Genomic DNA, 16,993 nt, shown 5'->3' on the forward strand with positions numbered 1-16,993 from the left:
ATGATATCTAATTAGTACAATAATAATTTTCCCCCTTATCGGGATAATTGCATCTTTAAATATATTTTTCAGACTGGAGAGCTCGGTTGTGAAGGCATATTCTCGGAGGTTGAATGCAAGCATGTTTTCTTACCCATTCATTTGTGACTTCAATCATAACTGTAAGGGCATCTTCTACTACAGGAATGCTAAATTATACATTATGTATGTTTCCAAGAACGTTAGATAAATTTTTAAACAGACCAGTAAGAATGATCATGTCACAAACTTAAACTGAGCTACAGGGTAGATTCCATAACTTCATTTAATATTGATAGCAGCTCAATTTAAATCTTGAAAAAACAAATACCTTTAGTAAATCTGGTGTGAATGATTACATATTTTGATATAACTATCATACAGGAGTGTGTACATATATAAATCTATAGGTAGAATTATATACATTTCAATATATACCACATATATATTTTTTCTTCTCACATTTTTCTCTTTAGTAAAACAAAGCAGTTTTACTGTACATAGATGTGTGATGCTACATTAAGTCCTGAGTGATTTAAGGGATAGTTAGTAAACTACAGTAAATTCTGGTCTTTCAGCTAAAGATCCAGTAGATTCAGTAACAAAAATGTGAACAAAATGTTTAAAAATATGCATTCAGCGAGGCGTTCGTTTTGTGCTTAGCGGAGAAAGCTTGAGAGTGCACGGCCGCCATTTGGGAAAAACTTGAATATTCAAGATTAAACAAATATCCTATTTGAATGGATTTATAGAAGTTGATGTCACCTACATCCAATGTGTCAAGCATGGAAGACTCCAGTCATGACTGGACCGAAAATCCCTTTTGCAGAATACAAAATTCTGTGTAAACATCAGTGCTTAGGGATTATGTAAAAAGTTCAGACTCAAATGGGGAAAAAGCAAAATACAATGAAATAACTTAAAATGCTTTTCTTGGGAGCCAGCCACATGGAGGGAATATAAAAAAATAAGAGTGTATTTTGGTGAAAGAGGAAACCAGATGAAAGTCATTAGGGAGGTCTGGTCAGCCACCCACCTCGGGAAGCCCCAGGCTGGCTCGGCCCCGGGGGCCCAGGGTGATGAGCCATGGGGACGGATTCTGCGCACAACAGGGAGAAGGCCACATTCACCCGCGAGGGGCAGGGACGGCCGCCGTCAAGGTCACCGTCAGCCAGCCCGGCCCCCCAGCCCCGCGCTCCGCTCAGGCACTAGGAGGAAGCGGTGAGGGGTCCAGGCCCCTGGCTGGGGGGCCGCTCGGACGAGAAGGCACTGCGTGGCGTGGCCCCATCACCGGCCCTACCCCGTCCCGTGGCTGCTGTAGTCGAAGACGCCCTTCTTGAAGAACGGCGAGAACTCGCACACGGTGTGTTTGGACAGTGTCAGCGCCACCTTGTCGATGTGCAGCGGGGACGTCGCTGACTGGAGCATCACGCTGAAAAAGTCCCTGAGGTACCTCTGGGGAAGAGACAAGAGGCAAGAACACGGTCAAGACACTGTGCGGCGGGGGGAGGGGGGAGGGGGGAGGAACGTCCCGTGGAGCGTGGAGGGGCTGCCACTGTCGTTAGAAACAGCGCAGGGACCCTCCGCTGCCGCCTTTGCCCCATCAGACCCACCTGGGGAGCAGCCATGGTGCCGGCGTGCAGGCGACACTTCCTGGCTCCTACGACACGGCTTGGACCCGTCTGCACACAACGCCCAGAGGGATGCTGGGCAGTGGCGGCTGGGCGTGGGGTCTGTGTTCCAGCAACAGTGTTGCTAGTTAATAAAGTCATTCCCCCCCCACATCACTCATTAAAAAGGCAACTAAGAGGAGAACAGAAAGTCTAGCGGTCTGCACGATGCTAAACGTGCATTTTAAACGGTACAGGCCTTCTCTGCTTTGGATCCTTCTCATAAACCAAAGGAAAAGCAATACTGGGGACGAGAGGGTCCGTAGCAAGCACTGATATTTACAGACCCCTTTACAAATCCTATGATCACCAGTAAAAGGAAGTTGTTGCTAAGATTAATTGCTCTGAACCCCGTGTTCGCCCCTCCCCCCCCCCCCACGTCTGTCACAGCATCGGCCGCCTCTTCTGGCACCAAACATGCAAAGCACGTCTGAGACCAGGACCCGAGATGCTGGGGCTGAAATCAGACATGGGTGCCGGCAGGATGTGTTAAAGGAAAAGAGGACACAGAAGTAGTTCACATATTTCAGGTCAGGCAAACGTTTTCTATAACAGAAAATACGGATGGGAGCAGTTTTAGGCCTGAATCTTTATTACTGTCTCAGTTTGTTTAAAAAGTATAAATCCTGTCACAAACTCAGAAATTAAACATAGTAATTAGGGACTGAGTAACAAAAGAACTTGTCTATGAAACATGGCCTAGAACAGTGGTCCCCAAGCCAGGGTGATCTGCCCCGTAGACATTTCTGATTGCCACGGGGGGGTGGTGTACCTAGCAGGTAGAGGCCAGGGATGCAGCTAACATCTTACAATGCCCAGTACAGCCTCTGTGCAAAGAATTATTTGGTTCCAAATGTCACTAGTGCCACAGATGAGAAACCTTGGCCTGAGGGAAGTTGAATTCAGCTACCTGAATAAATTGCCAACCTCAAATTTACCTCTGAAAGAAGACATTCTGCTTAAGGAAAATGTTAGCTACTTTCTTAAAAACAGTAACAAGGATTACTAATAATTAACATTTGTATAGTAATTTACAGATTCTAAAAATCTTCAAACTTCTAGTTTTTTTATGCTTTATGGATGTATAACTGATGCCCAATAACTGCATATCCTTCAAATGTACTCATTAACTGAGGAGTGTTGACACACGTAGATGCCTGTGAAACCTTCACCAAAGCAAGGTGACAAACATTTGTACCACACCCAAAAGTTTCCTAAGTCACCTAAGTTTACCTTATCTTCATAAGATAAAATACCTTCATACTCTTCATAAGTTATCTTCATAAGTTATCTTCATACTCTGCCTAGAATTACCTCTTTTTATTACTGTAACACCCACTATCCGGGGAGCAAGGCTAGTAACCAAGAGAGAAGACTTGAAAACAAGGGTTTTTAACTCAGACTCTGTTTCCTTTGTTCAATATTCCTAACTTCCTGGTCTCATGGTAATTGCTCAAGAAAGGCTCTTGAAATAGAGATCAGGTAGAGGTAAGAAGGTGCCGAAACCAACTGCTGGAAAATGAACACCTTGCTCCAGTACTTATTTGCATCAGAGAAGCAAAAGGGAACCTGCTTTGACTTTTCCGTGGGGGAGGAAAGCTGAGAACATTGACCTAGAAGGACCCGAGGTCCAGCAAACACAGTTACTAGGAAATATCGACCACACCCGACCAGCCAACGCTCATGATGAAATGCGTGTGTGCAGCTAACTGTGCAAGATGGAGAGAGAGATGATCTGGCACAAGGAGGACGGGGAGCTCACCGCCGTGTGTGAGCTACACCCCTTCATGGTGAGAAACGGGAGCAGAATCGTCATCTCAGCAGCTCCTGTGCAGCCCGTGTCCCCACGGCCGTGCTCAAGGGCAGACTAAAGCGCAAGACAAGCTTGCCTTCCAGATGAATTCTGACCGGATGGAAGGTGTTTAAATCTGGCAACAGATGTTGTATCAACGTCTGTCATCATTAGTTCATGAAGCAGGGGCCCTTTGAAGGGCCAGTAAAGCCTGAAGGGATAATGAAAAGACAAGTGAAAATAAAAACTAGAAATGAAAGGCAAAGAGAACGTATTGGAGACCCCCTTCCCTGCCCGGGCAGCACCATAAAGAGAGAGCAGGGAAGTAGCTGCAGGTGATGGCTTTTCTTAAAATGAACGCATCAGTACACCTCGATGAAACCACCAGATAGAAGGATCTGATCCAACTGATTTTAAGCACTATGGAAGAGCTTTTTCTTTGCAAGACAAATCTCCACTCAGCAGAACAGGGCAGCCTTGGCTCCCTTTACCTAGACCGCTTCCTTGGTCAAAGAAATGCTGCGATTAGGAAGTGATCTTCACGGTGACCTCGGGAGGCTCTAAAGTGTATGGGGTGAGTCGTCTGTGTCCAGAGCCACAGGCTTGCAGTGGGCTGAGCAAATTCTTTCTGGTGAATGACAAACCCAAAGGGCTAGGGCTGGAGCCGGGGACACGAGACGGAGCTAAATTTCCAGGAGGTTTCTGAGGTCACAGCATCTCACTCTTCTCTGTAATTCCCCGTCATCCCGGGCACACTGCCGAGCTGGGGGAAAGTGCTTACAAGCAACCTTGATGACTGATTTTGATGAGTTAATTTTTTAAAAATTGAAGTGTACAAAGAGAAAACAGCAACCATCATGAATGTACAGCCTCATGACTTTTCAAAAAGTGAACACGCTGGCGTGCTCAGCATCGGAATAAAAATATCACATTTTTGGAGCCCAGGCAGCCCTCCGCGCACTCTTTCCCTCCAGGGTAACTGCCATCTTGGCTTCTGGCACCATCGATTAGTTTTGCCAGGTTTTGAACTTCATATTGATGGGATCCCACAGGGTGCACTCTTCTGTATCTGGTTTCCACTGCTTAACATGATGTTTGTGAGATTCGTGCACCCAGCTGGGTGAGCTGTGTTCTGTTCGTTTCAACTGCTGCGTAATAGTCCACGTGACCACGCCCACCCACTGACTGGAACGGAGGGGTGTGCAGGGGTGATGAGTTCGATTCTTTTGTCTGCACTTCTTCAGTAATGACATCTACTTCCATATAATGGTGTCGGGTGAGTCAAGTTTATTGCTATTCCTCCAATAAAGAAGTTTCCCCTTAGGGTTTCAGGCCTCGGTCCAAGACCAGCCATTGTACTAGAAGGCTGCTATTGCAGGCAGTCAATGTGCATTATAAATATATGTAAAATACATACTTAAGTACACACATTTATATTAGTAATTTTTGCTGCCTGTGCCCCCAGTGTTTTCCACAGCACCTGCAGCTGAAGGGAGAAAATTAAAGTGCTTCCTGTCAAAGCTCTCCCTCTACTGTTGATCCAGACACCCCCGCCCTCCCTGGTGTATGAAAACAAGTCCAGAAGCTGAGCTGCCTCCCCAGGGCAGTTCACTTTATAGGAGAGTATTACAACAACTCAAGGACATCGGGAATTTCAATGGCTTATCAGGGTCAGAAGGGCAAAGCAGGAGAAGGATCTGTGAAATCCAATATCCAATTTGTTTCTTTCACATGGCATCTTCTCCATTAAAATCAGAAAGAAAAGCAGGCAAATTTAAATCTCTGTAGCCATTAGGGACCACACAAGGCCCGCAACCCTTGCCCACCCTGGTGGTGGTGGGGGGTCACACCTGAGTCTCTGCTCTGAGAAATACCCTGGGTCAGGGCCGCTGAGAAGGTTTGGCAACATTCCAGCCCTGCCTCGGATACTTGGAGGACGAAAGTCAGAGGAAACCCAATCTTCTTTCAGGAAGATTGCAAACTGGGAAGTGGCAGAGCAAGAGGGGGTCTGGAGATGTCTGAGAATGAGCAATTGAGGGAAAGGGAGGGACCAGGAAATGGAGCACAAAGACACGCAAGGGGCCGGCTGGAGGAGGGCGAGAGGGGATGGGATGGGATACAGGGGGGAAGAGAAGGTGAAGGGAGAGAAGGAAAACAGCACGACTATGCTGGAGACGGAGGCCCGTGAGTTGTTTTCCAAGTTGGCAAAAAAGGTTTAAGAATAACAGATATATTAGACATCTATCTAGGTTTTTTACTTTTAGCCTCTTGGACCGGCACTATAAAATATAAGGTATTTTCTTATCAATGCTTTCAGAAAATCAAGTGTAGGTGGCTAATCTTTAAGGCATGCTTCAGTACTGATGCTGAATACCTTGACTTCATAAACTGTCCTTCTTCTACAGGCTGTGGGCATGTTTTGTTGTTTTTTTTTAAAGGCAGTCTACACAGGGGCAGTGAGCGGGGTGGGGGGAGGCAGAAGTCACTGGGAGAGATGGGCCCCCGTGGGTCTGTTCCACACAAAATGTGAAACTGGCATGTGCTTTGTAAAATCCCCTCAGAACAAAAATTAAATCCTGCAGGGGACCGTGAGCTTTCATAGGGGAGGCCAAGAGAGACCAACGGAAGGATGAGGGGTACGACGATTGCCAGAGACACCCTCCACCAGGCTCCTGACGCCTTCTTTCCAAGGTAGTTGTTTATTTCCTTTAACCCTTACCTGTAACACCCCTCCGAGTATCTCCTTGGGACTGTCCCCCACATGCACACACCAGGCTGACCAGCTACTTCTTCACTCTCACGGAGAGGCCATTCATCAAAGGCTCGCAATGTTCTAGGCACGCTGAGAGCTTTTAATGGTCTACCTCATTTAATTACCACAACAACTCTATGAGGTAGAGGCTATTATTATCTCCATCTTCTCGATGCAAAACCTGAGGTCCGGGAGGCTTAAGTGATGTCCCAGAGCATGGAAGTGGGAGGGTGAGGGCTCACACCCACATCTCCCAACCCAGAGGCTGGTCTCAGTCACCAGACGGCCGTCCACAGCATCCACCAGCCCCCTCTTCTCTGGTTGACCCCCGTCTCCGGGCACTGCACTCACTGGGCCAGGCCGATAGCGCTGGGCATCTCAGCTGCTTGGGCCAGATGCTGCCTTTCCCGGCCTGACGGCGCTCTCATGGGGACAGGGACACAGGGTTGTCTACAGTGAATGTTCCACACAAACCTGGGGCAGAGACCTCTTTCCTGTGAGGCTTCTATTCTTCGACACGGAGTCCTACGCAGCTCTGCCCATGCTGCCGTACCTTCCCTACTGTGCTTTGCGGGGCACTGGCCATTTTTTGACTGCCCTTCCTCTGTTTCCCTTCCCAAACAGCATTCAGATTCCCTTCTGAAAAATACCTTCCCTTTCTTCGGGGATTGGTTATCTGGCTGACTTACGGCAGAGGATTGGTGATTTTTTCCCCATTCACAGTCTGGGATGGGTACCTCATACCCAAACTGCTAATCAAGATACCACTTGGGGCCTGCTGGGACCAAAGGGTCCTCTGGGGCAAGCCTCTTCCAGACTGCAGAGCTGGCGCCATAGAGCATTTCAAGAGTTTACCTAAGAAATTCAGGGCAGATGCAGAAGAGTTTCTGATCTGCCCATTCTGTCTGTGGTCTTTGTAAGGAAGTGGGCTTACGAAGTCATTTTCTACTGTTTGCCATAAAGTTAACTGACAATCCCCTGGGGTGTTGGCAGGTACCCATCAGGAATCAGAGGAAGCCTTCCATCTACACCACATCCAACTCCTGGGGGGCCAGTCTGTTGTGGGATCAAGGCATCTGCCCAGGGCACTTCTCTTAGGAAGAGGTCAATCCTAAGAGGCTTTCAGATGGGTCAGTGCATCCCAGAGGTCCATTCCCACCCACGCATTCAGCTGGAAGGCTCCTGCCCCAAACCCAGATACACACAGGGGCCAATTTTTAAAATTCCAACACCATTTCAAAACACAACCACCAAACATTATTAATCTTTGAACCAAAACACAGGCTAGTATGGTCTGTTGGCTGTGTTAATGAGTTCTGAAAGGCAAAACACACTCTCTGCAGCAGCACAGGGCAATTCAGCAAGAATTTAGTCAATTATTTTAGAGCTTTAGCTTGGTACTTCAATCGACACACTGCATGAAGGGAAAAAAATGAAAATATAATGTGTTGCTACATGCTACTTCACTTTAGACATTCTTGACGAAGGTCATAATATTAACATGATTCACGTGTGACCTACTATATGAATGAAAGGAAAAGTACTTGAGTTTCTGGAATAACCTGGGTAAAAGCTGGCCTTCAGGTAGCCTCTGCTGGGTTTTTCCTTTCAACTTGGGAACTAGTAGTCTACTCATAGGGATGACCACGTGCTCTAAAGCCCGTCCAGGCAAAAACCTGGGAGCTCAGCAGGGCGTTAAACAGTGTGGCCGCTCCCATCTTGCAGCCATTCCCTTTCAAGTCCGGGATCTGGAAGGAAAGGAAGGTTTGAGATCAGGGAAAGGAGGGAAGGTGTGTGGTACCCAAGCTCAGAGAAGGATGTGAACAGGGAGCAAGACCAGCGTGTGGAGGGCTCAGCCTGGGGAAAAGCAGGGCTTGAAGGAGATTATGACGGGCCTTGAACCTGGCTGTGGGTCTGCAGGTACTTGGTACTGATACAAAGTGCCTTTCCTGGCTCAGGAGCTCCTATGACCCAAGATACACTGAGGAAGAGGAAGACATGTGTGTGGATCCTCTGTTTACAGATGAGAAGACTGAGATCTCAAGGGACTTAACCAAGGTCGACGACTCTAAGAGGCTGACAAAACGACTGCCTCTTCAAATTGGGAGAAAGTCCTCGAAATTCTTGAGGAAAATCCTTTAAGGTGTGAATGTAAATGTAAATGCAGCCCCTCTCTCTGGGGCATTCACACCCCGCTCATGTAGGCTCTCAGAATCTACCTTGAATTTCAATCAACCACCATGTGCGCACGTGCGTGTGTGTGTGTGTGTGTGTGTAAGAGATGGGAATGAGAATAGTGCCTCAGAAGCATTTGAAAGACCTTACCTTTTTATCTTTTGGCTTCCTTCCTTCTATTTTAATTAGCAGGGGGATAAAGTCATGACCATTTTATGTTATTAAAAAGTTTCTGTTTTAATAGGGCTCACAGCTGTAACTGTAACCTACTACTTATTTCACCAGCAATATTTCACCCCAGCCATGTCATCCTAATGATTTTCCAGACATCTCATTGTTGTGGAGCTCTCTTCATTTTACAGAATTTTAACATCAATCCATAATTTAATTTAAAACTATTGAAATTATTAAAATTGAAATGTTCTTTAAAAATGTAATAGGGCTTGAGCCACCTTTCCACTGTGGCATATTAACAGGGAAGACAGTTCAATGGCATTCCTGATTTCCAGAAGTCATTAGCCATGGTGGCAGCTTAAAGACAACTCTCATTCCAATAAGACTTAGAGGTTTCATTTACCTTGCAGTACTTGGAGGCTTCATCATTGACTGGTGGGCTCTGAAGATGGATCCGGCCTGGATGGAGGCACAGTGGGATATTTCTAGACCCCAGAGAGGTCTGGTCACCATTGACCAAGTGTTATGAATTGACCCAGGCAGGTCGATACTATTCACCCCGTCGAGTCTTCCCAGTTCTAAGCTCCCATACGTTCTAGTCTGAACACTTCTCTCTGAATATTTAGGAATCCTAAAATTTGTCTCCACTGGATCAATTGGTGGAGATACTGGGTTCCTTTCCCAACATGCCCCCAAATGTCCTCACACTCTGATAAAATTGGGACAGTTTGATTCAGGCAGGTCACTCATCCACTGCGTGGTTACTGCACACCTGCTCCCCACGAAGCAGCGTGTGGGTACTGGATGTCCAGCGCTGAATATGACAGGCATCTGCCCTTCCAGGATGCCTGGGCTGCCCGCACCACATCCTCGTGGGTCAGAGTCATTCTTACTGGTGCTGTGCTTCCATCGTCTAAACCCTGCTTGTCCTTTAAGGGCTGAATCACGGATTATTCTCTGTTGACGCCTCTCTTCAGACTCCATTCATGAATCCAACAAATATTTACTGAGAGCTTTCCTCCTGCCAGCACTGCTGTGGATTCAGTAATGGACAAGCCTCATTTCCGTCTTGAGTAACGCGAAGGCCTTTCAGGGAGGTGGGCAGGAAAAGCAGGAATTAAAATGTGGCTCCAAGAAAACAGGAATGAGATGCTTTTGGAGCACTAGGAAAGGCAGCCAGCCTAGTCCTGGGAATTGGTGACATTTATGCCAAGACTTGAGGGGTGGGAAAGAATCAAGCAGGGGAAGATGCTGAGGGAAGCCTGTTCCAGGCACAGGGCAGAGCGTGTACAAAGCCTCATGGTGGGGAAGCAGAGCTTGGGGCACGGCCAGTGGTCCAGCAGCACTGGACTGTACGCTATTCAGTGTGGGGGACACACTTCTGGAATGCTCTGCCCCCGGATCAGCTCTCAACCAGGTCTCAGACCGGGGGTCCAGCACGGTGCTCTGGCAGCCTTTCTTCTCTCTCATCCATGGAGTCCTGCCAGGCCTTCTGGGTGGAGCCTGTGACTTGTTTTAACCAAGAGAATGCACTGGAGGTAATGCCGAGAGTGAAGAGGTCACCTTGCAGGTTCCGGTGCCCCAGCTGAGCCCAGTCCTTAGTGGAGCTGTAATCTGAATGCAGCCATACAAGTGGCCAGACCTGACAGAGACACTTGGAAAAGATGAACCACCCAGCAGTTGGTTCCACCACCCTGCCCACGTTCCAGAACCACAGTATCATAAGCAATAAAGTGGTAGTTTCTTTAAGGCACTAAGTTTTGGGGTAGTTTATTACTCAGTGATAGATTACCAAGATACACGTATTTGGGAACAAGGTAAGAGATGAGGGAATAAATGATATTAGTCAAAGCAGCAAAGATAAAGTTTCTTTGGTTTCTAATTTATGCTTCATGCCAACCTCTTCCAACCTTTTCTGTATTTCTAATAATAATTCTGTCTTTGTAGGTATTTCTTTTCTATCCTAGGTTTTAAAGTAAATACTTGGAATAAGTAATCATCATTTGAAATATGGCATTTATTTCTTGATATTATACAGAATTCTGAGTGCTCCCACTTAAAATTCATCAGGGTGAAAATGCTAGTCTGTGATTACAGAATCTGAACTATTCATTACAGCTATTCAGAGACTCTTCTTTATGAGTTTAATGACATAAGCATATTATATTGAATTATTACGGTACTGCATCAATTGGACTCATAAATTTAATACACTCAGTCTGGTTCACATATTCTAATAAAATCCAGCAAGCTTTAAAAATTTTATAAGGGATGTGCATTTCAAGTCCCTGTAATATTCAATTTTTACAGGTTGACATTCTTGCTCGGGGTATTAAGCAGCTTCAACGATCCTGATGATCCAGCCTGGCCAACCAGCAAGGTCAGGGTGAAACCCCACAAACAAACAGGCCACATCAGAAAGTCCAAGGTCTGCCTGGACTAAGAAGCTGGTTAAGCTTTCCTCCAGAGCACAAGTCACCAGCAGTCCCATCTTTCCGTCTCACAGAGGAGGAGAGAGGAGTTCAGTGTATGGTGTACCTGTGAGCTGGAAGTGACACCACTTGTCAGCTGTGAGGGGGTAGGAGGCAAAGAGCTTCCAGACCGGCTCACATACCCTGCTGTTGACTTTGTTCGGTTAAAGCAAAATATGGGAGGACGCTGGGAGGAACCCAGTCCCCAGGGCTCACTCTGGTTCTTTGACTTTTGCTTACTGGATCTTTGTAAGAGATTGGTAACCGGCTAAACACAGATGCAGAGCAACTCAACACCCGGAGGGGAGGTTGGAAGAGAGGGGAGGTTGGAAGAGAGCCCTGGAGACACACCTCGGCCGTTGAGACCACATGGCTGCTGAAGTCCAACTCTGCTCTGCAAGCCAGCTCCTTGGGCACTCGGTCATTCTGCAGCCACCACGCTGGGTGCGGGGACCTTACAGCGCAGGGACAGAAAGTCCCCGAATGCCTCTGCACCTCTGCTTCCTCATCGGATGATCTTTTAAGGATCAGAATATTAAATGAGCTACTGTCTGTCAAGTGCTTCGGGCAGGGCCCAATTCACAGTGAGTATTTATTAAGTCATCGTCACTATTATCTATACAGCTTTGTCCTCTGGGAGTTCATGGGCAAATATGTTAATTTTCTCCTCTTTTGGATGTTTAGAAACACATGGGCTTAAAGCATAAAGTATTGAACTTTAATGTTTTCCCCTTCAAAGGAAAGTAGAGGACAGCAAGAATCTGGAATGTTTTTTTCCAAAGTCACCTCATAGCAGATACTGGCAGACCCTTTATTTCATGGGTTACTTTAAAGGAAGGAAGATTTAACATGTTTTTCAAAATGGAGAATTAAAAATAAAATATTATAGTATTAAAAATAAAATTAATTAAAATTTTAATATAATATTAAAAATAAAAAATCTAACTATAGCAGGTAAATTAACTATCCTCTGAAAGATCTTTTTTTTTTTTTTAAGTAAATGCTTTACTGGGAATTTTACATTTCAATTTTATAATTTAACATTAAAAAATGACCTTATTTATCCCATAAATGGTTGGAAATAGCAATGATGTTTATTCATTTATGTGTAAGAATTTACTTTTTTAAAAAAAATAAAGGTGTTCAAATAGCCCCTTGGGTAGCCTCTTGTCTACGGGTTATAGAGAGAATTCAGCTTAAGCCTTGATGAAGGCTAAACTCCTGTCTGATTATATGATTCACTGCTTTTTACTGTAAGCACAAAGCAAATCTGCAACACAAGTTCCTTAGCACCAATTTCAAAAATTAATCCTTTAAATATAGGAACATAAGAGGAAACTATTTCTAAGAGAATTATTCCCCTTTCCATTTAAAATACTAAATAAATGGTAAATTTTAGTTCTAGTGTAGTTTCAAATCCACTAGTCTTCTTTAAAAAAACAAAAAGCATGACTCACCATTCATAAATCAGGATTCAGAGATTGAAGATACTCTGAAAATATGTGAAACCAAAAAGCTACAAATCATAGATAAAAATCCATACATTTCCCTTGTTGTAGATTCCAAGTATAAAAGATCTTCACCAGGAGTAGATTCTACATCAAAAAAAAATCACTTTCCCTGCTCATCCACAAGAAGCAACTCCTTAGCCTTTAAAGTTTTATCATGAGATTGCATCAATTCAGTCACATGAAAGATCATTTCAAGATACATTTTGGATACTGAAATTCTGTAAAGTGCCATCTGGGGGGAAAACAAAAACAGAAACAGAAACAAACCAAAAACCCTATTCTTTTCTTTGTTTCTAAGTTCATGATTCCTCCCAGCACTGTATAAACCTTCAAAGAGGTTCCTGACATTTGGAGAGAGAAGGACAGCTCCCAGTGACCAACATGACTGACAGACTTTCAAATGAGAATCTTGCTGTGTGGCACCTCCTGGCTACAATGCACTTAAAGAACTAGGTCCTAAAACACTTGAGAATCAAGAAGCGGTTGCACATGAATTACTGGCATCCCAAAGTCTCCCTTCTAGTGGAACCCAGGAGCTGGATGCAGTGCGATGCTTCGGGAACCCGGAATGACGATCTCGTCCCTTTCCACCGGCCATGCCTGTGGGTGAGCAGAACAATCCTTCCCTTTCGAGTCTGACCTAAGGTCATCTGTGTATCGATGGCAAGTGCTCCTTGGCTGGCCTTGAACTGGGCCATCACTGAGTAACACTGAGACCCTGAATTCAGGGTAAGAGGGGAAGCTCTGGAGACTCTGGGGGGGAAGACCCACTGCCCCTATTTTGTTCTCTGGGCCAGGGGCTCCTGATGATCCCTGTGGGACTATCTGCCTGGCACGTTATCCTCCTGCCTTGGGAGTTACTCCGCAGGGTCCACACGGCCCTACGCCCCGGGGAGAGCTGCGGTCACGCCCCAGGTGTGAAGAGGACCGTGGCCCCGAGTGGTGGGCCTGTGACCCTGCCCCACAGAGAGGATTAGCTGGGGATTTGGATTATCTGCACCAATGATCCCCTTCACAGGGGAAAATGGCTGAGGCTGGACGAGGTCAGGGAAGGTGGAGGATGGGAGAAAAGCCAGATCAAACCTTCTCTAAATGTAACACCTCTAATTTTCAAAAGGGATAGATTTGTATTTTATATAGGGAAATGAAAATAAATTCCTTTACCAAACAGATATTATCTACAGAATTAAGCATCTAAGTTAAAAAATATAGACATTGAATCCGTGTACTTCCTGAAAGACACTCTCCATTAGATGACTGACACAAAGATGGCCATTAGGTAATTAGATCTTGACAAAGGCATGAGTTTTCTTTCCTTAGGACCTTAGCTTGTAGCAAAATGTCATGGGTTTACAGTATCTTCTTTCTCTCAAACAAGGGATATTTACTTATTTACTATAGGGAACAACGTCCATCAAATCAACTTATAATTCAAAGCCAAACTTTGGAAACGTTTAAAACTGTCCTGGACAGCTCTTAAAATCTGAGAAGCTGCTGCAGAAGAGAAGTGACGGATGCTGCCAACCAGAAGGATGATGACATGTGCTCTTCTGGACACTCGTGTCTGGCTGTGTGAAACGCCAAATGAACCCCAAGAGTTTGTAAGCATCAGTCTTTCAGTCGTCAAAACCTGTAACATCCATGACTGTTTTCAACTGCAGGGCTGGGCAAGTAGTGCAGTAAACGTTAAAAAGTACTGACAAAATGTGGGTGGAAAGATCTTACGGATCAAAAAGAAATCTCACCAGTGAGGGGATCCTGGAGAAAGCGATGGGGCCATTTAATCGAAGAATTGGTGGGCTCATGTGACATCTGCAGACTCTGCCACAAGAAAACTGCCTTTCCAAGTAAGGAAGGTCAGCGTATAGGGACTGCGCTATTACCTGAATATAGACAGATTCTTGCAAATGAGAAACTTCAAATAAATGCAATTTTTGTGAACTGGAAGATAGCACTATAAATGGGAAAGGAAAGGGGAATCGCAACAACATATACCAAGAAGCATAAATACCCCAGACTGTGGAGACGGTGAGAGCAGACAGGGCCCCCCGCTGCCCACAGCACTCACCGCAGAGCCTCAAGTACGAGCCTTATGACCCACCGGCTTCCGCTGCCAGCTGGTTAAAAGACTCCATTGAGAAAAAGGCGATGGCTTCATTTACTGCCATTTTCGTCTTTGATTAGCAATTGTTTTTTCTTCCTGATTTCAATGACGGTTTCTTAATTTTACTTATAAATAATATGAGACAGGTGATCTCAATTAGAAAACAGACTAGAGAAAGTTTTTTTTTTTTTTCTGGTTGCCTGGAATGACTATTAGATATGTAAATGTAAACACATTGCAGTGAACTGCTGGGAATAAAAATAAGGCTATCTAAAAATGGATGGGAGTGTTACAAGGGCAAACAATAAAGATAAAAAGTCATATGGAATTGGAACAAACTGATGTTCTTCTCCATTTGTTCCCCCCAAATATTGTCTCAAAGGGCTGCAACAACGCTGCTTCATTACCACTATGAAATGTATGTGGTGTGTACAGAAGAGAAAAGGATTGTCAAGGGAAAAAAATAACTGGCGGAATTCAGAAATAAAGATGCAGTTTACGAAGGCAACAAAGGAGGGTGTGGAGGTTGGCTGGCACAGGCCACGATGAGCACCTTTCATCTAAGAAAAGCACGACTTACCTGGAAGACAAATCTGAACGAACGGAGTGAAGGGAACTGAAGCATCTTCAGGAAAGCCTAATGCCAACTGGGAGGGGCTTTATAGGAGAGAAAAGATAATTCCCCAATGTTGATATAAACAGTGAGCGGAAAACTTGGTGGAGACAGGACAGAGACAGCAGTTCTCAAACAAAAGCGCAGGAAGAATTCTGATCGTGTCTTTCGGGCTGCTGCAGCAAAGAAAATGTATGAAGAGGAGCCACACTGACCTCAATGGAAATAAACAAAATTGACTATTTCCGGAAGCAAGAAGCTAGGCCTTCAGCTTTATAGCAACACTAGAAGATACAAAAGTAACCAGCGGAATGTTAAAGCAAGGGAAGGCAGGGTGAGGTGGGACACGTAGCACAATGCTTCTCAAACAATCTGCGGGGAAGGACTAGTTAAGGAGGGAGAAATGGAAAGCAGAGGAGAGGAAAATGAGAGGGGGACCAGGCCAGGAGGCTCAGCACAGGCAAATGGGATTCCAGAAAGAAACGGAAAAACCTTAAAAGAGGAAATGATCACAAAAATCTCCCAGAGATGAAGGATGTGAGAGAGAGAGTCCATGCAGATAGAAGCCTGCAGAAGGAAGGGCTGATCACCAAACAGAAGACCCGTGAGCACTCTGAACGCTGGGGACAGAGGGAGGGAGGGAGGGAAGGAGACAGACAGACAGACAGAATCATGTCGCATCCAAAGGATCAAGAATCGAAATGGCTTTGAACCGCTTGACAGCAGCACTAGAGTCAGAAAACAAAGAAGCAACCCCTCTGAACTACAGAACGAAATGGTTTCCAACTAATATATTCTATCCAGCCAGGGGGCAGGTGAAGAAAGACCTCATCAGATGTGTCTCTAGAAATGTACCTCCTACACGTCCTTTCTTATTTAGGAAACTACTAGGGATGTGCTCCATCAAAACGAGGGAGTAAGTCAAGAAAGAGGAAAACACGGAGCACAGGACGCAGGGGAAACACCTGGAGAGACATCAAAGGAGGATGGAGAAGGGAGGTCAGGGTGGATGTGACCCAGGCTTACTCCAGCACATCCGTAACTGATTTAAAACAAAGTTTCATAAACTATATACACACACACAAAAGAGCAATAGGTTCTCTCTCTCTCTCTCTCTCACACACATACACATACACACACACATACATACACACAGCAAAATGGTCAGGAAGGATATACACCCAACCCATAAGAGCAGTTTGAGATCCTCTGAAAGCAGAGACTGGGGTCACTTATTTGGGGGTGATCTTGGACACAGAAGCAAAGGGGTGGGAAAGCAAGAGAGAGAGAAAACAAGAAAAGCCAACGCGGGGGGTGCTGCCGAGCAGGTCACCACTGTGCACGACTGGGCCAGTCCTGCTGGGGACTCTGAGAAACATGGAGACTGTGCTTCGCATCGTCCCTGGAAAGGAGGGGAGGCCGGCAGGTTCACCCACAGATTTGCAAACCTCCCTGTGTTCCCTCCAGAGCCTCACCTCCCTCCGGCGCCGGACTGGCGTTGGCTTTGGAGGAGGCCGAGGGGGAAGAGCTGAGAGACCCCAGGGGATGCCGCCAGCACAGGCTGGAACTGCCAGGCCGCGGCCAGTGTCACAGGAGGTCAGGGGCCAGGGAACAGCACACGGCACCTATCAGCTGTGGGACGGGCCTGGGGCTGGCGGTGATGGAGGGGACCCTGGCCATGGCTGTAAGGAGGGGGCCCAGCTCAGCGGCCCA

General features: G+C 45.8%; 1 protein-coding gene across 4 annotated transcripts in view; it reads right to left on the reverse strand.

The window, feature by feature from the left end:
• Positions 1 to 424: 424 nt before the first annotated feature.
• The window catches only part of KIF16B (kinesin family member 16B), a 291,470-nt gene continuing 274,901 nt past the window's right edge, over positions 425 to 16,993 (reverse strand). For 3 of the 4 annotated variants that reach the window (XM_061208593.1, XM_061208591.1, XM_061208590.1), the window contains one exon: positions 425 to 1,473. In XM_061208593.1, the coding sequence (XP_061064576.1) occupies positions 1,315 to 1,473 (159 nt within the window). In that variant the 3' untranslated portion in view covers positions 425 to 1,314. Of the gene's footprint in view, positions 1,474 to 10,951; positions 11,127 to 16,993 lie in introns of those variants that run through there. The other variant, XM_061208592.1, reaches the window with a different exon arrangement.

The sequence above is a fragment of the Eubalaena glacialis genome, chromosome 13 (genome assembly GCF_028564815.1).
Source record: "Eubalaena glacialis isolate mEubGla1 chromosome 13, mEubGla1.1.hap2.+ XY, whole genome shotgun sequence".
In the NCBI taxonomy this organism is placed as follows: Eukaryota; Metazoa; Chordata; class Mammalia; order Artiodactyla; family Balaenidae; genus Eubalaena; species Eubalaena glacialis.